The following is a 27,785-nucleotide window of genomic DNA, read 5'->3' as shown; positions in this document are numbered from 1 at the left end:
CAATTATCCCATGTGAGAATCAAGCACTGCATCTTGATTTGGGATGCATGGCTAGGCTTTAAAAGGCCCTAGTGGTCATTAGCCTAGTACACACCTATGAATATATGAACCATTAATGCCTGAACCAAAAGATCCTCTGGACTTAGATTGCAAATCCAGTCTGTAATGACATACGAAGGTATGTACATTAGACCAAGTAGCTGTTGCACAAAAGTCATCAATTAGCGCTTTTGAGAAAAATGCAGTTGACATAGCAACTGACATAATAGAATGAGCCTTAGGAGTGTCAGGCAAAGACAATCCCTTCTCTTGGCTATCTGGCTATCTGTATTTTGGTATCTAGAGGGGATACAATGAACTCTATCATTTGAACTGGTTGAAGCTTTGATTTGGCAAGATTGACTGTTTTAGCAATTGGAAACACAGATGGAGCAAGGAGTCCCTGGCTTGAATAAGAAGATTCCTGGTAGTAGTGTTAACAAGCCAGCCATCCAGATATGGGAACACAAAGAGCCCCTGCAGTCTGACAGTTTGACATAAACTGTAACCACTGCCATGCATTTAGTGAACCCCCCCCCGGGGGGGGTGAGACCGATGGGCAGAACTATGAACGGGAAGTTACTGGCCCTCAGCCAAAAGGGAGAAATGTCTTAGAGCATCTGTCCATTTTTGTATAACAGCATTTGACCTGGAGGACTGTTAAGCACATCCAATCATCCTTCCTCAACAATGGAAGGATGGACTGAACCATGACCATCTAGAATTTTTTCTGCTTTACATGCTGGATCAAGTGACTGAGGTCCAGAATGGCCCTGAGGGCCCTACTTTTCTTTGGCACCAAAAAGAACTTTGAGTAGACTCTAATCTGTGTTGATGCGGTGGGACCTCCTTGGTAACTTTTTTGCCTAGCAACTTTTTTTATTTCTTGCACTGCTGCCTTCCATTGGGTGGGTGACACATTGTCAAGTTTTCTTGAATAAGGGCGATGATGAAAAAAGGAAATAGTATAGTCTCTGGTTATGATTTCCTGCATACAATACATCTTGAGTGATAGGCATCCAGGCCGCAGGGTGAAGATACAACCACCTCTCAATGCCTCCAGAGTTCAGCAGTTAGGCAACCATTTAGGAGCTGAGGAAAGATCTGTCAGAAAAAAGAGCCTGAAAGCCTAAATTATGCAGTCCACTTCTGCCTTGGGGGTGCAGTCCAGTATGATCGTTCCCCGTCTGTCTCTGGAGTGTCTATCACTAGAAGCATCTGGGGCAAAATCTTGGGACTTAACCACAATTTCTTACCACCTTTCAGTTATTGCAACTGCAAACATGGTCTTGCCCTCTTGCTTGCTTTTAGACAGCATCCTCTTTAACTTCACAACCAAAGAGGACTCATCATAAAGGGCATTGATAAAGAATGTCTTGAAGTGTTCAGTGAAGTTGCAGAGACACATCCAGAAGTGCCAGAGAACAGCTATTCTGGTGCCTGCTGCTCCCAATTGCCATCTGCCACATTAGACAGGGTCTGTAGGGTGGCCAACTGCATGTTTGTTGTTTTTTTATCTTCCACAGATAAGGACCCAGAGAAAGAGTTGAACAGCTCGTTCATTATGTCCTTCTTAGAACCTGTAAAATGTGCCAGACAGTTCAGCACCCTGACGGTAAAAGTCACTGGGGCATAAACCCACTTACCAAACCTCTTCAATACCCTGGACTCTCTGTTTGGGGATGGAAACTGGAGCTGTCCATGGCAAACTCCATCTTGGTGGCCGCCATCACCACCACAGAATGCACCACAGATCCCTATTTTCCAAAACGGTCTGTCTTTAGGGTAACTAGAATTCTGAAGGGCTTTGGGAGGATGAATTCAGCAACATCAAGGTCCTTATATGTCTGCTTCAAAACCAGGTCAACTAGTTCGTCGGTGGGTGGGACCACCCATGAGGTAGATGGGCCAGCCCCAATAGTCTCCAGGAATACTGATTCCTCCTGGGAGGGGGCTATGGTGGACTACTCCATTTTCTGCCTGTGTAGTTTGAGGATCTCACCAAAAAAGACATATTCAAGGTGGGACTTCGGGGACCTCCATTCCCCTTCATCAAATTCTATTTAAGGGACTCCAGTTGGGAGTCTACATATCTCCTTTTGCATGAGTAATTTTGGTGACTCTCTTCAGTGAGATGCTCTGTGAAAAAATTTGAAGTACAAGGGGAGTTCCCAACATGAACTGCCTTGAGACTCTGGGGGGGTTGGCTGTCCTGATGTGACAGAAAGCAAGGGGAGAGGCCCAAAAGAGCTCTGGGGGGGGGGAGGTGAATGAAGATACAAGTAGGGAAGGGAAGTTTACTCTTTAGACTGTGAGAGCACTCTTTCAAGGTCTCAAAAGCCAATACTAAGACAGGTCCTGATGCCACCCCTGTATGATGCAAAGATCCTGACAAAGGCAAGTTTTGATAACCTATCTGGCTTGGCTCTGAAGCAGAGGCCAATGCCAAGCTGTCCAGGAACAGAGCACTAAGAGAAAGGGATGGCTCTGACAATTTTGGAGTTGATCCCTAGTCTGTGACACTGGGCCCAACCCCTTGGTTCAGAGACTCATTAAGATCTGATTCAAGTCCAGTTCTTCAAATCTAATGTGGGCAATCCCTGGGATTAACCAGAATCCAGTTGCCCTAAATCTGAAGGCCAGGTCATGGAAGAAGTAACAATCAGAGTGGAAGAAAGAGCAAGTCCTGAGACTCTGAGCCAGGAGAACCCCCAACTAGATTTGGATCTTCAGGAACTTCCTCATCTTTCTGTCCAAGTCCACTTTGGAAAGGCTAATGGAGGACTGTAATGAACTTAGGGATGACAACAACGAAGAGGATCTTGATGCCATGTGAAAGGACCCTTCTTGTAGAAGGGCAATCTAACACTGGGGCTTACTGGTTCCTGACAGAATCTAGGCACTGGGAATGGATGAGTGGGAAGCCATCTTCTGACTGACTCTGGAGTTGAGGCCATATCCGACAACTTGAGGACTTTTGGCACTGGACCAGAGGGACCCAAACATGACTATTTTCTAGAGGAGTCCATCACCTTATGTCCATTCTTATGCTATTCTTTTCCTTCTTTTTTACCCTTTTCCCCATTACACTTATCCAAAATTTTCTTTAATTGCCAAGGAAGAAGACGAGAAACACTGTGAGGGTGGAATTTTTCCCACTATGGCAGGAAGAAGCCCCTTAAGCAAGAGATTTTTGTGCCTAACAGTAATTGCCCTGGCTGCAAAAGCAGCACAGATAGAACAGTCTTCTTCCAAACATGATAACCCTAAGCAGTATATACATTTTGTGTGAACAACTTGGTTGGGGATTTTATGCCCGCAAGGCATGCATTTCTTTAAAGTCAGAGGGTTGCTCTGCCATCTTGTACACAAGAGAAAAGAAACCCCAATACTAGTCACAAATAACTAAGACATAATAATAATAATAATAATAATAATAATAATAATAATAATAATGATAACAGCACTAACTGCAACAAGCAATAATCCACAATAAAACATCAGAAATTAGAAAAAGTGAACTATCTGACCCCACCCCCAAAAAAAATAAAGACTATGAGGAAGAAGGGGAAAACTATCCTAAGTAGTGTTAAGTAACTAGTAAAAGTATTTTGTTTTTGTTTTTTTTTTTTTTTTATGTTTTTTTTATTTGTTTGTTTGTTTTTTTCAAGTTAGGGGATGTAGAATACATAAGAACAAAGAAGCAAAATAACTCTGTCCCAAACATCAAGTAAGATGAGAAAAAAATCAGTTATCTGAGACATAGCACTGAGCCAAGAGATCTGCGTCCAAAAAATCTAGCAGTAAAGGAGATCTGAGGCAACTTAGTACAAGGAGGGGATTATGGGTAAAGGGAGTAGCCTGAGCCTTGGATCCAAAGTCTTAAAGTGGCCAGCATCAGATCCGAATGGATATGAAGTACCTATTTATTGAGGATGCAACAGCCAACATCACATACTAGAAGTTTCTAAGAGAACTCAACGAAAAAACTGTATTATATTCTAACAAATACTCCAAGAAAGACAGAGCAAAGACAGAGTCTTCACTTAGTAATACCTTAAACCTCCTGTAATGAATGTCCATGAGCTATATGCAAATTACCCCTTAAGGACATACCAGTGTTTCTGCTACATGGCATCTTTCCTGGTGCTTTTAAGCCAACAAAGCCAAATGCTACTAGAGCCAGACATGCCATGTTTTGCCTTTTTCTCTGGATTAAAAACAAGCCTGATGTCCATAATATTAAGGTGACTGCAAAATATGCAAAATAATATCCAAACCAATAGGGAAAACTGCCATACAGATGAACCACTTAGTAAAAACTATAAGAAAAAACACACTATGGTCATAAAATTGCTCCTATAGTGAAACAAGTGTGTTTCAGGGTACTTCTCTTTACATGAAGAGGAGACAGAGCAAGTATTTTTCTCACTTCAACTTAAACTGGCCCACAAATGCTCTCAGAATGGTCTTAACAGCAGAATTTTATCTCTCCACCAAACCATTCATTTGTGGATAATGGGTCTATATTACAAGAACGAATGTTTAAAATGTCGAATGTGTGTTTGTCAAAATGTATTTAATGAACGTTCTAATAAGCGTACACTGACATGGTTGAAATGTATATGATCGAAATATGTTAGTTGGCAAACACCATTCTCCTAGTGCTGCAGTGAATATCAATGTAAAATAGATACAAATTTTAATATATACCCTATATACCATGCTACACCTATTTACATTAATGAAGTAAATGGTACAAGCGTAAGAATTCATAATGTAGTGTCACAGCAACGTAAATTAAACAAACCCTAGTGAACCATCTCTGCGAAACACACAGTTACTAGTTTTACTCTGTAGCGCATGTGTATCGCACAACTACTTCCTAGTAAATTGCCTTTTATAACTGTGTTAAGTTATTGTAATTACGAAACAATTACAAATAAACTTGAACTGTCTTCCCAAGAAAAATTTGGCATTGTTGGGTGATGCAAAAAGGTTGCAGCAAGGCTCGCCCCATTTGTAGAAGATCACTTCTGTTACTTTATGATTGAGAGACCACTTGTGCGGCCACAGAATGGCTCTGCTCAGCTTGTCCACAATGATGTTGGATTTCCCCAGGATGTGCATTGCTATTAGAAAGTGGCTGGAGGTTTTCGCCAAATGCCAGATCCTGAGAGCTTCTCAACAAAGTGGGTATGATCTGGTTCCCCCTTGTTTGCTGATATCCCAAACTACAGACATGTTGTCATTGTCAGTCTGGATTGTAATTGTTCCTACATGAAGGTCCTGGAAGGCTTGCAACTCTAAAAGCACCGCTCTCATCTCTAGGACATTTATATGCAAATGAGCCTCACGATCTTGCCAGATGCCTTATAGATTCATAGGTTCAAAGGTTGGTACTAGGCTATCAGCCCTAGGGCCTATACAAGCCTAGCCATAACAATTCCCTGGCTATTTCTTCCCACACTGTTTACTTCCCTGGACCCCTGTCTAGCAGGGCGACTGGCGTGATCCCCGGGGTGAATTTCCTTTCTCCCATCCAATCGTCAAGGTTCCTTTTGAAGAGGGCCAAAGAGGCATTCTGCTTGACATGTATGGGCAATCCATTCCAGAGTCTGGGAGTCTCTGAGTCAGGAACCTATCCCTACAGCATGTTTTGTTTATTGTGATGACAAGGTTTAGATCCCTGGAGCTTGTGGCTCTGAGGGATTGGGATTTCTTTAAGTGTAGCATGTCCAACAGCTCTGGGTTTGACATGGCCTTGTATGTTAAGCAGAGATCACCTCTGAGTAGACGATATGTGACAGAATATAGCTGGAGTTTTTTAAGGTGGTCAGCATAGGGCATCTGCTTTAGGCCTGTGATTCTTTTAGTGAGGTATTTCTGCGGCCTTTCCAGTTGTTGCAGATGTCTTGAGAGATACATACCAAACAGGGCGTTGTATTCTATAATGGGTCTAATGAGGGATGAGTACCGTGGGATAATGACCTCCTTTATTCTGGATGAAAAGCCCTTAGTGATGAGGTGTGCCACATAGAAGGATTTCCTGACTGTTGTGGCGATGTGGTTATCGAAGTTGAGACCACTGTCCACCTGTGTCCCTAAGTCTCTTATCACACTTTCGGTGTTTAGTGTACTGCCACCTATATGGTAATTCACGCATACATGTTTTTTCCCAAAGAGGATAACTATACATTTCTTGGCATTGAGCTTGAGCCCATTGCTCTGGCACCAAGCATCTGTTTCTGCAAGGCCCTTTTGTAGAGTATCCACATCATTTGGGGATTCAATAATGGCTCCCAGTTTGCAGTCATCTGCAAATTTTGTTAGCCAAAGTCCCTTAGTGTTGGTCTGTACTTCAGAGAAGTAGATGCCAAACAAGAGCGGTCCCAGGACTGAACCCTGAGGTACTCCACTTGTCACTTGTCTGAAGCTAGATTTTACAGTGTGGGTTCTATCAGTAAGCCAGTTAGCAAGCCATTGGGTGACGTAGGGATTAATGCCCAGCTTAGTAAATTTATCTATGATTCCAGAGTGAGGGATGGTATCAAAGGCCTTGGCAAAGTCTAGATAGGCTGTGTGGACCACCTTACCCTTGTCCATGGCTCTGGAGACTGATTCGAAGAAGTCAATCAGGTTCAGGAGACAAGATCGGCCCTTCACAAACCCAAACTGGGTGGGGTCCAGTGTTTGAAGGTTGCCAATGTCTTTGTTTATAAGTTCCATGATAATACGCTCCATGGCCTTGCAGATAAGTCTTGTCAGACTGACGGGATGGTAGTTTCCGGGATCCAAGGTGGATCCCCCCTTGGGGAGTGGGATAACTGTAGCTCTGCGCCACTCAGTGGGCATGAAACCTGAGGTGAGGCTATGATTAAACATGACACTTAGGTGAGGTGCCAGTTCATATTGTAGTTCATGTAGTACACAGCCCGGGATGTCATCTGGTCCCATGGATGCTGTATTCTTAGCTTTGGAGAGTGCGTTTTTTACCTGTGTGGCCATTATTACCAGAATTTAGCAATCTTCCAGTATGAAACTGCCTTCCCAAGAATATGCCCCCCAATCTGGGAAATGTCTATGGTCACTGTAGCCAAAGGTTATGGAGGAATAAAGAAATGCCCTTGAAGTACTGGTTATCATGATCTTGTGAATCATTGGAAGTGGCAAGATTGACCACTGAGCAAATAGCATCCACTAGAGAACTCTCATGTGGAGACGAGCTAGGGGAATTAGTATGATGGAAGCAGCCAATTTTCCTAGGATCTGCAGAACTTGTTTTACAGTGGCTTTGGAATTCTTTATAAGATTTCTGACAAGATGACAGAGGTCGTCTACCCTATCTTGTGAAAGTCTTGCTATCTAAGTGGTAGTGTTTATCTTTGCTCCTATTAACAGTAAGGTTTGCGATGGTTCTAGCACAGATTTTTTGTAATTTATGGTAATGTCCAGAGAGGAGCAGAGTTGAAGGACATAACACGCAAATTCCTTTGTGTCTCAGTTGAGCTGCTACTACTGCCATACATTTGGTGAACACTAAGGAGGTTGTAGTGAGACCAAAGGGCAGAGCTCGAAACTGGAAGTGACTGGCTCCTAGCCAGAAGCACAAATACCTCCTGGACTGCCTGTCATTTGAATATGGTAGTACGCATCCTGAAAGTCTACAGAGCACATCCAATTGTCTTTTTCCAGAAATGGAAGTATCGACTGCAGTGTCACCATCTGGAACTTGGTCATCTTTATTGATTTGTTTAGGTTGTTGAGATCCAAAATGGGCCTCCAGTCCCCTGTTCTTTTCAGAACTAAAAAGAATTTTGAGTAAGTTCTGGATCCTCCATGGTCTGCAGGGACTTCTTGGATGATTCTTTTTGTTAGCAACTTTTAAATTTCTGTAGTTGCTGGTTCCTTTTGACTGGGTGGAACATCTGAAATCTCTTTGTTTTTGTGGATAGGAAGGGAGAAGGGGATGTTTTATCATCTGGATATTATGTCCTGCACCCATCTGTCATTTGTTATCTTTAGCCAAGTTTCTTGGTGCAGGAACAATAGCCCCCCAGCTGCCTCCAGAGGTGAGCAATCAGGGACTCCTTCAGGTGCACTGGAAAGGTCTCCCAAAGAAAGATTCTATGGAGTCTTGGTTTTGCGCCCCCCCCCCCCCCGCCACGAGGGTGGTGTCTTCCGTTACTGTTCTCCCCATGCCTCTGGGGGAACTTTCACCTCGTGTGTCTTGGTAAGACCTCTGAGATTTTCTGAACCACATCTTCCCACTACCTTTTTGACCTTTGGGAAAAGGTCTAGTAGGAGTACAAAAACACATTCCAAAGGCAGGCAAGGTCTTACCCTCTAGTTCACATCTGGTGAGAGTTTCCTTCACTTTTGGCACAAAAAAGGATGAGCCATCAAAAGGGGCATTAATTAAGGAAAACTTGAAGGGCTCTGCAAAATCACAAAGATGCATCCAGGCCTGCCTCCTAAGAGAGATACCTGAGCCTGCTTCCCTACTCGTTCCATGTGCTGCATAAGAAATAAGTCTCATGGAAGAGTTGACAACTTTCTCAGCAGCTGTATCAGCTACAGCTCCTTGGAGGGAGTCTGATAATTCTTTAATCAGTTCTCTCTGTAGTCCGCTGAAATGAATGAGATACTTTAGAGACCACAAAGCAAAAGTTTCCGATATGAAGATGCACTTCCCGTACCTATCCATGGTCCTAGACTCCTTATTGGGAGGATGGATAGAGGTTCTTGTCTCAGAGAGTTCCTTTTTAGTCTTCTACACTTTTTATAAGAAAATCTTTTTATTTTGGGGAAGTGATGCATTTATTTGGCCTCCTAGGAGTAGGGTCTATTGTGTTTGGGGTCTCCCAAGCCTTTTGCGAGATTAATTTGATAAGCTCATTGAAAGCAAGCGTAACCCAAGAAGTTGATGGGTGAGATGCAAAGGACTTCAGGAAGACTGACTCCTCAGCCAAAGGGGTGAAGGGCTGCCAATCACCTCTCTGTTTTAATAGTGCTAGAATGTCTCCAAAAGAGACATCTTCAGGAGGTGATCATGGGGACCCTTCTGCTTCAATGAGGTCGGTGTCAGATGTGATAGACTCTTCCAGTGAGTCCAGGTGCTTCCTCTTGCATGTCCTCTTCCAAGGGACCTCTTCAGTGGGATACTCTGGAGAGGTTTCAGAAGAAGGGGTAGTACTCTGAGGTACATCCTGAGGCCTAACATCTCAGTGGACCTGTGAAGAGGGCCTGTGAGAAGACAGACACCTGTTGTCATCCCCTTTGGGAAAAACCCGGTTCCCATGAATTACCTTATCGATGGTAGTTCACTGAACACAGAAGGCATTATAAGAGATCTGGTAGCACAGGTTGACAATAACCTCTCTTTTGACCACCACATTGCTACTCTGGTCAGAAAGTCCTTCTATGTGGCACATCTCTTTACTAAGGGTTTTGCATCCAGGAAGAAAGAGGTCATTGTCTCCCTCTACTCTTTCCTCATTAGGCCAATCATCAAGTACAATGCCCCATTTGGCATGTACGTCACTAGACACCTGCAACAACTGGAGAGGCCACAAATGTACCTTACAAAGAGGATCCTAGGCCTTAAACACTTGTCCTATATGGACAGACTCAAAAAACTCCAACTATTCTCTTGTCTCATATTGCTTACTTAGAGGCGATCTCTGCTTGACTTACAAAGCCATGTCTGACCCAGCTCTGTTAGAAATGTTACATCTATAAAAATCCCAATCCCTCCACACCACACACCCCAGAGACCTCAACCTCATTACCACAATCAACAAAATATGCTGGAGGGATATGTTTATAACCCAGAGACTGCCCATGCTATGGAATAGACTTCCCATACATGTCAAAAAGAGCACCTCTCTGGCCCTCTTCAAGAGAAATCCTGATGAGTGGATGGGAAATAGAAAATCCACCCCGGGGATCACTCCATTGGCTCTACTCAACAGAGGCACTGGGAACAAAGGTTGGGTGGCATGATGCCAGGGTAATCCTATGGGCTAGGCTTGTAAAGGCTCCAGGGACATTAGCCTAGCACACACCTATGAACCTCACCTGAAGAGGAAGGAAGAACCAAAAAAAGATTGTGCCCTAGACTATGAAGAAGTCAAAGCCCTCCTCATTACTTCAAAGGCAGACCCTCCCCACTCCGAATAATTCACCCAGATCCGACAAGCAAGTTGTTGGAGCCAAAGGAATCTCCAGAGCAAAAGAGAGCGGCTCCAAAGCAGAGGTAGGAGTCAAACTCACCCGTACTGAGGCCCCCAGAGGCATGGATGTTTCTGAAGAGTTCTGACAAGTCTCTGCGGACCCGACAGGAGAGTGTTGGCTCCCAGAGCTCTCCTGCTCAGAAGGCATTGAGACACTTGGGGCAGGTGTCGGAACCAAGGAAGTTGTGGGTCCTGGACCTGACACCAACACAACCTGGATATCAGAATCTTCTGGCTCCAAAGCAGGAGGACAGATCAGAGGAAGAACTATAACAGAAGAGGGGGGTTGAGACTGATTCAATTCCTTTGTCTTGGATTCATGAGAAGTCAGGCCAAAGCAGGTGTCTTTAAAAGTCTCTCTATGACCCTATCCACATCTTCATCAGATAAACTCCTGCTAGACCTAGTGGACAGGGTAGGTGACTTTGATGTAGCTAAAAGTGGAGAACGGAGCCTGGAAGAAATCTTCTCAATGGAAGGAGATTGGCTCCTGTGTCTATGAGTAGTGGAAGTAGTCGGCGCCAGTGGAGTTTCCCACTCAGAGGGAGTGTTGAAGCCAGGAGGAGTTGTCTGCTCTGACAGATCCTTCGGGTTTGTCAATTTCGGAGCCTTCTGCTTTGGCTGAAATGAGGACCTTGGCTCTGATAAATGTCTTTTAGTTGGCTTTTCTGAAAGATCAGAGGATACAGCCTCAAAGAAAGGCATTTTCAAAAGGCCTTTCAAAATCAGTTTATTTTTGTATTCCATTAGCGCCCACTGATTAAAGTTGTGGCAAATGGAACAAGACTCCTGCAAATTAAGAAGCCCCAAACAATACAAACACAAAGTGTATGAATTGCTACGGGGCATCTTCTTACTGCATTTCTCACACTTCTTGAAGCCTAAAGGTTTACTTTCCTGTTTTTGGGACATAATGCTAAGGAAAAAAGACAAAAATAGCACAATCACTCACACTCTCAGGAAGAGTAAGCCCTCTAACTTAAACAGACTTGACCCACACGCACATACAGCGGAAACAAAGAATACAAACAAGGAGAAGAAATAGTAATATGCTATTAGAAGAATGTTCTATATTTTTATTTTTATGTATTTATTAAAGGATTAAGAGAGGTATTTAAGGAAAAGAATTAAAGGAAAGGTAAGGAACATCCTCTAACTAAAAAAGACATTCCTAAATGCCCTCTAATTTAAACGGATGTGTAAAGGGGAAAAGCTGGGTAAAGCAGTTAAGTTAATAAGAAATTTTGAAGAATTAAAACTAGAAAAAAGATAAACTATGCCAAAATATAGAAGTGAAAAGTTGTACTTAGCCCAGCGCTATAGCTGACAAAACATCTTCGCTGCGCTGCAAACGAGATCAGAAGTAAGTAGTTCAATGCATTATGGGTAACGAATGAGGTCCATGAGCTTTGCTGAAGACCTCAAGCTGGAGTATTGGCTGAGATGGATCCAACACATCAGATCCGACCAACAAGTGAGAATAAAGGTGAGACTGACAATATCACATCGACAGTTAGCCTTGTCTCCCACCTTGCCAACATTTTGGCACTGCTCACATGTTCTGTAGTACCAAGGTGATCTCTTAAAATGACTAGCATGGGACATGACTACAAGACTGCTGGGAAAAGCTTTGCACTATAATTCAGGCACGCTGATGCACACTTACTATTTTATTTATTCAGAAGGGGTAGACAATACCTAGTCAACTGAAAGATCAGTTTGATCCCAAATGAAAACCCCTACTACAATGATCCTTAAAAAAAAACTTATAGCAGGTTCTGAATGACATATACTTGAAAAGGCAGAAACAAACACAGCTTCACTAGATGACAAATGAATTCAGTAATATGAAGAAGCCATTCAGAACTTCCCTTACATGCACATGTGAATTCCAGTAAATCATAACATGGTACATTAGCAGATATGCCAAAAATCGGAGAACTATGATTACTTAAATGTCCCAAATGATTTCTATATTTTAGGATATGCTCACCCACACCTCGCACATACTTTATTTCCTATAATCTGTAAAAGTAATTGATCATATAAACAAGACATATGCTGTTGGTGTAAATCTGAAGCTTGTTAGTACATAAACAATATTTATTTTGACTGTTCTGAAATGTTAACATCAAACATTTTCTCGAAGAGACATCCAGTATAAACAATTCATAAAGATGCCATTTTATTTCTAACATTACATATATATTTTATAACAGTTACCATTGTGTACTGTGACTGGCACATTTGAAAAAGCCTATATTTCTCTCTCTCTCTCTCTCTCTCTATATATATATATATATATATATATATTCTGAAGAGTTGTTCTGCTTTTATGTTTTACTGTTTATTCTTTATAGTTGCTTAAAAAAGAAGAACATGCATATCGTAATAAATTTCATTTTTTAATGTTTAAGAGACTGACATTTTGTAACCCAGAACTAGTTATGCTGACAGATACATAATACAAGCAGAACGTTATAAGTCAAAGTGTAAAGGGATGATGATGATAAAGAAATGGGGAGGGGGTCAAGAAGTAAAGAGAGAATAACATTTTGGATGCAGGTCCCTAAGGAGAACAACAACCATGCAGAATATTAGGTTCATGGGTGTTTACTAGGCTAACAATCACAAGGGCCTTTTTAAGAGTAGCCATGCATCCCAAATCTTTGATAAGTTCTGATACCCTTGATGAGTATAAGCAGGGCTTTGGGAGATGAAACATTGACACGCAGGAGCCTGGGAGATGAACCATTTACAGGTTGCCTGTGTACATTAGAAACACAGGTGCCAAACTAGGGATGAATTTCCTGCTCCCCATCCAATTGTCCAAGTTGCACTTGAATTGGGTTAGTTAGGGAGGAACTCTGACTCATATGGATGGGCAGCCTGTTCCACAGATGCGGTAGTGTCTGGGATACATACCTGTCTAGCAGGTCCTATTTATATCACAGGCATGGTTTAAGTCTTTACAACAAGTAATTCTGGTACTGTTTATTTTGTGGATATGTAGGAGGTCCATCAGAGTGGGATCTGACAATGCCCTGTATGCCAGGCATAGTCCTCCCCTCAACAGCCTGTAGGAGACAGAATACAGGGACAGGGCCTTGAAGAGGACTGCATAGGACATTTTAGTTATACCCTGTATTCTTTTAGTGAGGAATCTCTGTGGACATTCCAAATGCTGGATATGCCTGGTTAGGTACATACCAAAGGAGGCATTGTAATCAACGGCAGGTCTGATGAATGCTGAACACACTGGAACAATGACTTCCTTTGACCTTTGTTTATAAGGTGCACAACATAGAATGATTTCCTCACTACTGTAGTTACATGATGGTCAAAGGCTAGATTACTGTCTATGTGTGTCGCTAAGTGCCTAACTGCTGAGTCAACTCAAAGGGATGTGTTTTCAATATGATAGTTACTAGTGGTGGATTATATTTTTAAAGTAGCAGAAAGTATTTTAAGAACTAAGCCAATACGATAATGGAGAAAGGTGGCTTTACCAATAGGGATGACTGCCAGTACAGGTATAGAAAACTGGAGAAATTAGCAAAACAGCCAAGGTACCGAGAGCAAACAATTAGAGAGGAAAATGTAATAGAGTGTGAAAAGACCAAGCACAAATTTAGACTGCAGGTTAAACACTGTCTTTCTTAACACAGATTGAAAACAGCGTACAGGTAAAGAGAAAGGGAGTGAGGAGTGCTAACTGAAAAAAAACAGCTCTGGTAAAGGTTTTAGTTGAGGCTAAATCAGAAGCTGCTTTTATAAAATGGATAATTACACAAAACATTCAATTGTAACTGTAATAATCAATCAGAATATAGAAAAGATTAATAAAAAAGAAAATGGAAATTCAGTTTAAAAGCAATATTTGGAAGGCATCTGTATGTTAGCCAATTAAGCAAAAAAAGTCCAGAAGGCTTGGGATTTTTGCTGTGAAGTGTTTGGACAGGTATTTGCTATATCTCAAGCAAATGCCAAAAAAAAAAAAATTTCTCAGGTACTTAGGAAATTGTTTTTATTCAAATGTATTTTTCTCTGTATTTCACTAATTTATATTGTTACATTATTGTTATTTAGTCATTTTGATAAACCTCTTTGTTAAACTTATTTTACCTTTTGTGGAGATTTTCTCCCCAGGCCTCCACTGAAAAAGGACTCTGGCACAGTCAGACATTCCCGATTAACAAATGTCAAATAAACAAATAAATAAATTCTGGACATGTAATGGGGAATAGAAGTAATTGCGAACATGTTTTTTGGGAATGTGATGCATTGGCAGATTTAAAAAAATTCCCTACAGTGTAATTTGTCAAAAAATGTTGGGGGGGGGGTGAATGGTTGTAACTAAGGAAATTATTCTTTTGTGCTGGGATACAAAACAAGAATTATCCAGACATATTAACCTTTTTCTATATTTAATGCTACTGGCTGCCAAAAAAGCAATTACTAGAAAAGGGAGATCAAAATCTAAACCAACTATAACAGCAGTACTGAATGTTATAAAGTAAATAAAAGAACTGCAGGGATCATTGCATATTACATACAAATCAATGGAATTTGTGTGAGCAATGCATGCAGAATAGTGTTCAGGAGGAAGATTGAGGATCAAGGGGAAGAGAAAACTGAGCAATTTATGTAATATCAGAGTGAATGATAATTTGTTTTTAGAGTGAATGATAATAGTCAAAAGAAAAAAAAAAAAAATATATATATATATATATATATATATATATATATATATATATATACAGAATCTTCTTCTTCTTCTTTCGGCTTTTCCCGGTTAGGGGTCGCCACAGCGGATCACCTGTCCGCTCATGATTGGCAGTGGAGTTTTACGGTGTCGAGTTACCAGCCCAGTGCCCAAACTTCCACAGAAGGCACACACATGCACACACTCACACCTATGGCAAATTTAGAGTGTCCAATTCACCTACAACATGTCTTTGGGATGTGGGAGGAAACCGGAGCACCCAGAGGAAACCCACGTGACCACAGGGAAGACATGCAGACTCCACATAGAAGGCACCCCAGCTGAGGATCGAACCGGAGAACCTCTTGCTGTGAGGTGACAACGTTAACCGCTGCACTACCCTGAATGTTTGAAAATAAAAAGCTAAAAATTAGGCTGCTTTGCGATTTCTTTACAAATAAAAAGAAAAATGCTTAATTACATTAAGTTTTAGCTTTTAATGTTTAAGAAACTGGCACATTATAATCCAGGAGCAGTTAGATTGCTATGGGACACTGGCTTCACTAGAGTTGCTATCAAGTTATGAACCATTGTACACCATCTCCCCTTGAGAGCAGTCTTATCCTATATCTATATTTATTCAGGCAAATGCAACACAAAGTCTGGTACAAATTTCAATTTCACTGACAAAGGCCTTACAGTCCTACTGTACATCTTTAAGACATGCTCACCCACACCTCAAACATCCTTTATTTCTTGTAATCTGTAAAAAGTACCTGATTACATAAACAAGATGCCAAACTCTATGTATATAATAGCCTGTGTAATAATTAGGGCCTGTGGTCTCTTGAACCACACCTCAGGCACCAATTAATACACAATGGATGGGTTAGTATTCAAGCAGTGATTGGTCTTAACAGCAAGTGACAAATGTGCACTGCTGTTATTTCTTCCAGGACCGATACCTGCCAAAACTAAATGAGTCCTACAATGAACAGCTACAGGGCAAAGTTACATCCACTGGCTTAACAAGACTTCACCCACATTAATCTCATCCCAGCTAATTTTAGTACAGTCTTATCAACTGTAACTGAAACTTGGCAATGGACATGGACACAGACGCACTTAAACACACATACTCACAGACAATAGGTTTCTTGTGCCACTACCCCTTTTCCTGTCTTGATGGTAACTTGCTGCAAATAGACCAATGGAACACATCAAATACACAATTACTGTCAGAGTTTAAAATAAGCCAAATGTAACATACTTGTCTGACAGAAATGGCTAAAGCAGTAATTATCCATTCTCTGAATGGTGGATGCCATTCGATAAGTTACAAGTTCTACACATGTACCCTTCAACTGATAAACAATTAAAATGAATAAATAAGCCACCAGCTTTTTGAAACTAATAATAAAATTATTTACTTGAAAAAATAAAATTAAGTAATGTACTTTGCAAGTTAAACATACAAATAGCTATGCATTGGCAAACTGAAATGCAAAATAAAGGTTTTTAAGCATACAGATGACAGAAAACTCTGCTATCTGGGCATACAATTATTATTAGCTGAAAGTTTACTGAAAAATTTCTACCTCTGACTTTTAAAAGTACTTAAGTTCATAGATTAGTACTAGGCTAACTGTCCTTGTGGACCACTTGAAGCCGAGCCAGTTACCCCATGTGAGAATCAAACCCTGCACCTTTTGTTTGTAAGGTAAACACCTTAACCATTATGCCAACCTCCCAGTTGCAGAAGACACAATGGAAATGAATTCCAGTCATAAGTTTTCAGTCCCCAACCTAAAAAAAAGTCTACTGCATTTTCAAACAGGCAGACTAACTACTGTTTAGCAGTTGTACTAAGGGTTTAAAAACAGACCCATGTTCTCCGCTTCCTGTGTGGCTAAGATTTCAAATATAAGCTTCCTTTTCATACAGTCTTATAAAAAGAATTTTCTATCGTATTTAGATATGTTACCAATACATGTAACTCTGTACGAATTGTAGAAGGAGCCATTACTGGGCACATTGTGTGTGCTGCGAAGAGCACTTCTGGCTAACATCAAAGATTGAAACAATACTAATTTTGTGAACTTTAATCATACTTTGACTTAGGAATTGGGGCCATTCCTGTCATGGTATCAGAAACCCAAACGACTTGAAAAAATTAAAAAGACTAAAATCACAGCGTTATACAGGAACTGAAGTCCACTTATAGCAATATCCTTTAAAAGAAACTTGCAAGCTTAGGGAAAACAAGAGATGAGCAATGTGTGTCTGAGATCAGTTCTAAAAACGCATTTTACATAAACAACTGCAGATTTTTGTGTAGCTTTATACATTTTACAAAGGACAAGACTTGCTGGAAACAATTAAAGACATACAGTTTTCACTTTTTTTTAAATAATTATGTTTAACTTAGCTTACTACAGCTTTTGTATATTTTGGACTTTTAATGCATCTTTACTAAAGGAAAATGCAAATTTCATACACACTGTTACTCTTCTGTCTCTCTTCTAGACTCAAGTGAGCTTTCCTGGGAAAAAACTAAGAAACACAGCTTGGTGGCTGAAACTGCATTCCATTAATTACACTTGAAATTCCTTGTCTATATAGACCATTTATATTTTTAACAGGGTAGGACCATTTTGCCATTTCTACCAGACATTTCCTTTGTGGCTTGCCTAGATAGTTAACTCCGCCCTCTTCAGTGGGCATTGATTCTTTGGGTCCCTTTGCCTATATGGTGCTCTAACACTTTGGTGCACCTTAGGTTAGCAATTAACATACTCTGAAACTCAAACTACTGCTCAGATTTCATGAATCTGGAAAGGAGACAGCAGCTGTGTAAAGTGTCAGACTCAACCTGACCGATAAAGTCTACCACAGAATCACCTATCAACTCCTCCTGTAAACAGTCAAATCAACACTTCTATATAGAAAAGTTACTTAAGCATTTCTGAGCAGGGGCTTATCCTGCAACCCCACACTCTTGCTTTACATATGTATGTATGCATGTGTGTGTGTGTGTGTGTGTGTGTGTGTGTGTGTGTGTGTGTGTGTGTGTATGAATATATATATATATATATATATATATATATATATATATATGTGTGTGTGTGTGTGTGTGTGTGTGTGTGTGTGTGTGTGTGTGTGTGTCTGTGTGTGTATGTACTATGTATATGTATATACATACATGTATATATAATATATATATATATATATATATATATATATATTTATAGACGTGTATGTGTTTGTGCAGTAGCAACAAGACTGCTGTACCTCAGATAAAGGAGAAATATTCAAGATACTGAAATCATAATTTTGGCCTTTAATTACAAAACACAGGAATCATGCATTAGTGATGGTACATTAAAATGTCAGTCAGAACACTGCTCTCCCCAGAAAGCAAATACAAATACAAAATAGAAATGCATTTAAGCCTGACACCCACTGATTTCTTTAAAAATTTATTAACTCTGGATATAGTTAGAAACCAAGTCTTAGTGCAACTAGTATACTTTTCATTTTGATATTCGTAAGACTCTTTCACTTTACAGTTATTCATTATTTTCTTTTGTAAACTGTAAAGGTTAATACAATTGCATAAGTTTGAAAGTTAATAGTATTAATTTGGTATCAAATATGCAAGATATAGGTCCCCCTCTATGACCCAAGAAACCTATAAAATGTATTTAGACTTATTGGAAACACTTACCATTCAACCCAATATCATATTCATGGGTAACCTTAATTACCCCACTATTAACTGGGAATCCTATATGACACCAAATGTACAGGCACAAAGATTCCTGGATTTTGTAAACAAAATCTCTGGACCAGATTGTCAATACACCAACCAGGGGTGCAATCATACTGGATCTAGTCCTCACTAATAAGGGAGAGTGCTGCACACCCCCTAGTGTAATGTCTTCCCTGGAAAGGCCAGACCACAAAATAATCTTCTTTGAAGTAAAAACAAAACCTGGACCCTCAGTTAGCCCTAGAATATTCAGGAACTACTCTAAGGCTAACTTCCTGCTATTAGGTGATAACCTGCCAAATTTCAAGCCCACATAAACCCTGAGAATACTGCTGCCTATGCAGAACTGTTCACAGAAACCCTATACAAGCATGTTAATATCCGCACAGAGGCAGTTGTACCCAGCAGGAAGAAGTACAAAACTAACTAAAAAAACAAGCCACCCTGGTGGAATCGCAAAGTCAATAGGCTGTATAACAGAAGAAAGAAATCATGGCAAAAATTAGGAGGTGCAGCACCCAGCAGGATGAAAGCACTCTCATCAAACTAAACAAACACCTCAGAGGACAAATCAAGTCTTTCAAAGCCAAATTTGAGGTAAATTTGGCCTCCCAGGCCAAGGACAACCACAATGCATTCTTTAGCTATGTTTCCAAACTATACTGAGCCAGAAGATATAGCAAACTTACTGGCCGACAAATTCAGTTCCACTACCCCCTCTCTCCCTCAACCTTCTCTCAGGAAATAACACTGAATATAACTCCCCCTGCTAAATGCTCTCTCTAAGGCCAAAAACACTGTATCAATTAGCACAGTCAGTATTCCAGGATGCCCTCTAAATAGCATAGAACATGACTTATCAGGCCGTCTGGAATTGCTATGAACTGTAACCTCCAAACAGGCTTCATGCGTCATGAATGGAGAACAGCAACAGTCATCCCTCTGCACAAAGGTAGGCCATCTACAGACTCTGGAAACTACAGATCCATAAGTCTCACTAGTCTTACATGCAAAGTCATGGAAATAATTATCATGGAAATGGTCAGTGATGATATAGTAGACCTCTAGACACTGGACCCAACCCAGTTTGGTTACATCAAGGGCAGGTCATGCCTACTCAACCTGGTGGACTTCTTTCAAAAGGTCACCAAAGCAATGGATGAGGGCAAAATGGTTCACACTGCCTACCTTGACTTGGCCAAGGCATTTGACACAATACCCCACACTAGTATTGATGACAAAGTCAAGCGATAGGTATAAACCCATATGTCACCCAGTGGATAGCCAACTGGCTCACAGACAGGACCCAGAAAGTTAGAATTGAGGGATCCACATCTACAAAGAGGCCAGTCATAAGTGGACTCCCTCAGGGATTGGTCCATGACCCGCTCCTTTCTGGCATTTACTTCTGTGAAGTCAAGGCCAATGTCAATGGTCTCTGGCTGACTAAATTTGTAGATGACTGCAAATTATGAGCTGTCATTGAATATAACACAGACACAAATGTTCTCCAGAGTTAGTGATGTTATCTTACTTTTTATCTGTAAATCACAGGAGACTTCTGCTTGGCTGAAGTGAGATACTAGAGTCAGATATGCAGGAGGTATATGTGTGAATTTTTTAATCCTGACAGCAGGTAACCAGATATCACCTGACTATTTACAGTGGGAACAGTGCATCAGTACACGCTGCCCACAACAGTACTGAATCTTTTTTTTTCTTTTTTTGGGGCAATTATGTCCAATTTAACTTGTGTGTCTGATATGAACTTAATAGCCAACAAACAGTAGAAATTTCTTAGTACATACCTCTGACTTAATACTGAATAAGCTTTTTTTTTTTTTTTTTTTTTTTTTTTTTTTGTAAATTAGTGCTGCCTGTTTGACTGATGATAATATGTTACAATTTATTTTTATTTTATTTAACATTTGTTAACCGTGAAAGTCCGACTTGGAATGAAGCCAATTTCAGTGGAGGCCCAGGGAGAAATGCTCTAGATGCATGTCTTTGTAATGTGGGAGGAAACCAGAGCACTTGGAGGAAACTGACATGAATGCATGGAGGACATGCAGACTCCACACAGAAGGCACCCTGCCAAGAATCGAACCGGAGATCCTCTTGCTGTGAGGTGACAATGCTACCGCTGCACCACTGTGCCATCAATTTCTGCATCATTTGTAATTCTTATTGTTTTTAATTTATGAGTAGTGTCCTAAAATCCTAGTAATCTGAGTTGCATGCTATGTTTTCAGTTTTGTGCTAATTATGTGTCCAGATCTTTTGGCTAGATGTACCTATTTTGTACCTGTTTCAGAATGATGTCTGCATGTTTAGAGGTATAATCGGAACTGGTGTGCAAATAGCTATTGTTGAACAGCTTTGCAGGAGGACTGGATTAGGGCACGTCTCATGTTCTTGTTCTTTTCCTTATAAAACATGTGATTTCTGCACTGGAGAACTGTACTGCAATCATACCTCTTTACTGTTCAACTGTCCCTCCATGATTTTATGAAATATTTTGATCTGTGCCTTAAAATCATAATTCCGTACTTTGTATGTTTCTGAAAATGTATGTTAAACTAATATATAAAATGTCTAATTGCTTAAGTGTGGATTTAAAATTCACAGACTGTGTTTCAGTTTGTACTGATGCTGCAGCTATTATGGTTGCCAAACATACAGAGTTAGTTGTAAAAATGAAAGAAGTAGCAACAAATATAGAAAGCACACATTGCATGATACATCAAGAAATGTTAGCAAGCAAAAGTAGAAGTATGGAGTTGAATGAAGTTGTGACGTCCCCTCTCTGGGCCATTGATCAAGGAGCCTCAGTCCTTACCACTGACACTGGAGAGGGGCGTTCACTTGCAATACAAATGGATACACTCAGTATTTCCAGATACAGGTCACTTTACCAAGTACAATTTCCCTTAAGAGTACACGGAGAATGCAATCAGCTCGGGGTCTGAGTTTCTTTATATCTGCCTCCCTACAGGACCCCAATAAGGCTCCCACTAGCACAGCTACAGGGTTAAGTTCTCAGCTGAGTGTTCAAGCCAAGTCCTCCAGCACCCTATTTATGAAACCAGTGCTTCCTGTCCCTGCTCCAAGTAGCTGATACACAAAGATTCAAAGAAACTTTATAGTCATTTAGGAAACACAAGTGCTACCTAAACGAAATTTCGAGTATCAGCTCTTTTAAAGGGAAAACAAACACAAAAAGACAGACGTGATAGGTATTAAAGAATAAGCAATAGCTATAATACAAAACTAAATAGCTAAGTAGCTGATGCACATGCTTGCACACTGTTTATTACACTGGACAGCACTGACTACTAGATAATTAACACATGAAAAGAAAACTACACTATACACAGAGGTGAGACTGGTTGATATTGCACATAAGGAAGTGCCTGGAAATGCACTTGAATGAGAATATATTAATTTTAGTATGCAATAAATAAATAGAATTACTGTATGGAAAAAAAAAGGAAAAAGAATGAGAGTGCAACAATCTATTATAGTTTTGATACATCCAGATTTACATCTGCATTAATGAGTCTTATTACAGTTGGATAAAAACTGTTCATGAATCTGGAGGTCCTGCAGTGGATACTCCGTAACCTTCATACATTGTGAGATTTGATTTTTCACACACACACTCACACACTCACACACACACACACACACCTAGGAAAGGATGGCACAGATTTACCTGCTGTGCTCCCTTTGGCCCAGAGTACAGGGTAGTTATTATTATCACTGCCACCAGACACTTCACAATCAGGTACTCTAAGGCCCTTAAAAAATGGTGTCAAATTATACTGTGTAATATTAATACTAATATACATGATAGTAGTTGGCCAAGACAGCTAGGCCTTCTGGAGTGGCCTGCACATTGTCACCAAATAAATACAAGCACTCTCAAGGTTAAATACTTTCGAAAGAGACCAGCCACAATAACATTTTTAAATATATTTAATAATAAATAATAAAAGAACATGAAAATACTGAAAGCATATTTACAGTAAACCACAGAGTTCAAATCACAGGAAATATTGATAATAACATTGATGGGCAGACTCAAACAAATAAAGAAAAACAACATCTAAACTAAGGTTCACTATATTTTCCTGATTGAATCTAGTAGAATTACTATTCCCTACTTACTTAATAGAGCAAGACAGAGCATGTGGTGAACATCAGGCCCAAGACAGGATTCTCAATAGTGACAGATTTCTCTTTGTAATAGCTAAAATTTCCAAGATGGCTGATAAAATGACCTCATCTGATCACCTAACTCAAGATTCTCACAGTATTCCCCTTTGATGATTGAGACAGGATGTTAGTATAAATGTGATAAGATGCATGACTAAAGTTTTGCTAATGTTTATGGTAGTGTCTGGGTCTTCCCCTCTTTTTACTGAGCTAAAGAACAAAGGCTTCTTCCCAACATGCTATCGCCAGTCCTATTCAGAGCTGTGAAATAAACACTTCCATGGCCCAACAGGTGGTCTAATTAACAGTATTTTTCTTAAAGTAAGAAGTAAGCTAGCTGTTTAACCCCTTCTCTTCCAGTGTCCTTTGCTAACATATATACATAGTCTCCCATGTATATTCCTGCTCTGTCCAACAGGACCCACTGTTGATACATGTTTTTTTAACACTAGCAACTTTAAAAACACATTTTGATTTTCAAACAACATACAGTTCTAATACATTTATAGCATAAGCATCTGTACAAATCAGTTTGATACTCAAATGCCATACAGTTCTAATACATTTATAACACAAGCATCTTGTATAAATCATTTTGATATTCAAAGGACATATTATTCTTTATAGAATTCCAGCTGGCTATCTGGCACTAGCCTATATCATTACAAAAGTATTAAAGATAGCCATTAAGACAGTACACTTTATAACATCAAGCTCTTTAAATCCAAGAATGTTTGCAGTACTCTGTGATGAAACCTTGTAGACATATTTCAACTTTTTAACTTGTCTTTTCAGAGAACACACAAACAGTGTTCAACAGTTACAATAAAATAGAAGGCCAAAAGATGAAAATTAAACTTTGTATGCAAAGAACAGAAAACTGCTTTGATAATTTCAACACCCAGACTGACAGAGTGAATGAAGCCGAAAAAAGAAATGAAGATTACAGTTTTAACAAACTGAAACTTATTATCAATCATTTGAAAATGTTGTCACTTAAATTTGAAGACTATTTTCCCTTAAGTCAGGATCCAAGCGAAGGTTTTGTGTAGGCTACGGATCCATTTAATGTCAATGAAGCAGCAAAGAAAGATTTATCTACAAATGAAGAAGATCTGTTGACTGATCTTAACTCAAACATTTCACTGAAAAATCTGAAGAATAAGTTAACTCAATAAATCTGGGGTAACAATTTTTAGTGATTATGGATATTTAAGTGAAAAAGCATTTAGGATCCTACTCCATTTTCCTTCTACATACATATGCAAAAGTGGATTTTCCACTGTTACTGCAACCAGAACAAAATATCAAAACAGTTTAAATTTGATGCCTACATTAAGGCTCTCTTTAACAAACCTTATACCAAATATTGGCAGCTTGTGTCATGCAGTTCAAGCCAATCCTTCCCATTAGGACTGTGCATGTCTGAAGCCTGAAATGCTTATATCACTATGTATGTTTACAATTTACACTGTTTGTATATATTTGTTGATTACATGCTTGTTGAAAATTGTCATAGGTTCCGTGTAAATAAATATATTTCTGCAGGGTTCCTTCATCTAAAAGACTTTAAGAAACACTGGTTTATCTGACTTTACTAAGGCTTTTGATTTTTTTCCCCCACGCAAGTGGCAGCTAAAAAAATTCAAGGGTAGGGGCAAAAATGAGGAAATGGACTGCGTCATGATTGAAAGTAAGGATACAGAAGGTTATGGAAAGGGCCAGTGTCAGGGATAAGGGACCTGACTAGTGGAGTACTGCAGTTCTGATCCTAAGTTCAGAGCTATCCGGTGTGTTTCAGACATACCTAAGTGAAAAGAGAGCAGGATCAGACAATCAATCAGTCAGTAAATCAAATCAATCAAAATTCAACTGTTTAAGCCTAACAATTTTCCAAGAAGCATGACCAAAACCCATGTAATGAGTAATAATACATACAGATTAGATAAATAAATGTATACCCTTCATCCCCTGAAAATACAGTCCAAAACAAACAATAGAAATAAATGAGATTAAGACATCAAACAACACGACATGTTCAACAGTGGCCAGTAATTGCATCAATAAGGAGAAATAAAACTGTAGCAACTCCAAGTGACCAATTCACTGATGCAGTAGAAAAAGACAGGGAGAAATCTAAGGAAGAAATTGGAAAGGATGACTAAAGGGGTGGAAAGAAAGTAGCTGGGTTTCAGTGCAAAAAAAAATGCAAAGCACTGCATTTGGGATGTAAGAATCATTGTATGGTGTATTAGCCAAGGGAGAGTAAAACTAATGGCAAAAAAGCAGAAAAAGTGCCCAAGTATGTTCATCATACCTATATTTGGGACACCGTAAACAAATGACTGGGCAGTGACAAAAGTCATGAGACTGTTGGGTTATATCCTCAGGGGCATAGTCTTTAAAAGCAAAGAAATGATGATGTCACTCTACAATGAAGATGATTACTTTATGCAAGGAAGTAAGCCACACTGCTTAAATGAGAAGAAGCTTAAGGCAAAAAGAACTGAACTGAGAGAAGCTTGGAGATGAAGGAACAGTCCAACTGGGTATTCCCACACCTGATAAAACCATATGACAAGATCCTTAGAAAGCTGATTTGGGCAGTTCTGAAACTTTTCAAAGTCTCCGAAACATTGGAAGAATTAGTGCAGATTATGTACAAGGACCCAATGACTCAAGTACGAACAATGTTTGGCCTCACCAAGGGGTTCCCAGTGGGAGTGGGTGTACACCAGCGTTCAGCTTTGAGCCCACTGCTGTTCATACTGGTGCTGGACTAAATTACCAAACAGGTAGGAGGGGACAAATCAGTCATGCTGCTGTTTGCAATGATGTGGCATTACAAGCAGACTGAATAAGAACTTCAATAAATAATGGCAGAACTGAATGAAACATCAAAGGCACAAAGGATGAAACTGCGTACAGACAAGACAGTTGTCATGGTATCAAACGGAGGAAAACAGAAAAGCTAGAAATAGAGATCGAAGGAAAAATATTGGGACAGGTAAATGTAGCATTTCCTGCTAGTCTGAAAAAAGACTGCATGGAATCTAAAGACAACAGCTTTCATCTGTTTGCCGAAGTCATACGGCCTACAACCAAACAACCAAACATTCAGCAAATACAAATATTTGTTTTGCACTATAATCTACTATTGGTCAATTACTTTAAAGTTCTTAGCCTCTGTGACTGTTAATGTGCTTTTGTGTGTCAAAAATGAACCCAGATCCTTAGTTCTTAATGTGACTGTTTAACAAAACCTAAAGTCATGCATCTGGTAGTAAAACAGCTTCAGAACCTTGTAGCAATAATCAGATATCTTCTGCTGGTCCGCAGACACAGTTGACACTTATTCAAAAACAACAGATAATAGCATATGACTAAACCAAAAATAATGTTACACACTGCTCACCCCTAATTGTAACAGTATTCCATATAAAAGAAACCTCCAGAAAAAGCATCGCCGGAGAGCGTTAATAAGTTTGGGGTTTTTCTTGGAAGTTGCTATTTCTCTGTCCCATTCTCTGCAATGAAAAAAAAATGATCATTAACTTCTTGCATAATAATGTGACTAAGTGTGTTCCTCAAACATAGTTAGAGTCATTCAAGTATAACCAGGGAGACCTGGCAAAGGTAATTCATTAGATAAAAAGGTACACAGAGGCCCCAAAGAGCCAACCTTCACAATCTCTATAACAGAATAAAAGATCAAATTCCAATTAAGCGACATTATTTGGCAACTTTGACAGGATGACTATATATTACTCTGCAGGGGATTCATTTTACAAAAGGTCATCCTGTATGCTTATTTAAAAGTAAACTGCTTAAGTTCTTAAGGTCAATGCATGTATAGTGAACAAATAAAAGAATACCATTCTGCCTCGCCTTAAAAAGGAGAAACTGACAAATAAATCAAGGTTTCCTTACAGGACTATGGGGTGTTCTCTTTTAACACTTATATGGATTCCTGAGATAAAAAGAAAAAAAAAACAGGAACATAATATTTCTTTATTGTTACCTGCAGTCATTATAGTATACTAGATAGCGTGTAGCACTTTGCATTTAAGTGTTAATCCAATAACAGCCATATCAGTATCTTGTCACAAATCACTTTTCTGTGTGGTTACTTATTTCTGCTTTTCAAGTCTGAGCAAAAAACACACTTGCCCAGCTACAGAGATCTGCTAAGTGCTAAAGCAACAATCTCTCTAATGAAAGCACAGTCTCAGTTATTCACATTTAATAACAGGTATAGCTGAGTAAGATTTCCTCCAATCACAGGCCTTGTTCTACAATGGAAGCAACACAATTTGCTGTTATTCATGTGAGAATACCTCAGAAGTAAAACAAGGTAATGAATATTCTCCTACTGTATCCTGCTGTCAGCATGAAATAACGATAATAGTCAGTATATATATTTCCTGGCTCCATTTGGAATGTCTTTTGTGGCTCATGGTTCCTAACGTTAATATTTATTATCCTTCAGTTTCCTGCACTCATTATCTTAAAAAAAAAAAAATATATATATATATATATATATATATATATATATATATATGAAAGAAGACACCCAAATAACTGTGGGGTCCAACTTTCTTTAGGTCTAACATGGTATGCTAATGTTATCACACCCTATTAAACTGCATGGCTGCAGAGAACAAATATAATGTTCTAAAGGTAGCTGCACCCTTGTTTACTTTTTCTGTTCTTAATGTCCAAACATAAAGACCAAGATAGAAGAAATCCATACATAGTCTTTAAAAAAGTTTATTCAGAGCTCAGTATATTTGTGCTATTTTGACTCTGGACAATT

At 39.5% G+C, this 27,785-nt stretch overlaps 1 protein-coding gene across 1 annotated transcript in view; it reads right to left on the bottom strand.

The window, feature by feature from the left end:
• CFTR (CF transmembrane conductance regulator) overlaps positions 1-27,785 on the bottom strand; it is a 1,712,697-nt gene that overhangs the window by 1,354,614 nt on the left and 330,298 nt on the right. Inside the window, exon 3 of the mRNA XM_044088720.1 lies at positions 26,385-26,496. Coding sequence (XP_043944655.1) covers positions 26,385-26,496 — 112 coding nt within the window. The remainder of the gene's footprint in view (positions 1-26,384; positions 26,497-27,785) is intronic.

Source organism: Protopterus annectens, chromosome 11.part0 (genome assembly GCF_019279795.1).
Source record: "Protopterus annectens isolate FY-2018-M chromosome 11.part0, PAN1.0, whole genome shotgun sequence".
NCBI classification, from domain to species: Eukaryota; Metazoa; Chordata; order Ceratodontiformes; family Protopteridae; genus Protopterus; species Protopterus annectens.
The sequence above is the reverse complement of the archived record's forward strand: the minus strand, read 5'-3'. Positions and strand labels throughout refer to the sequence as shown.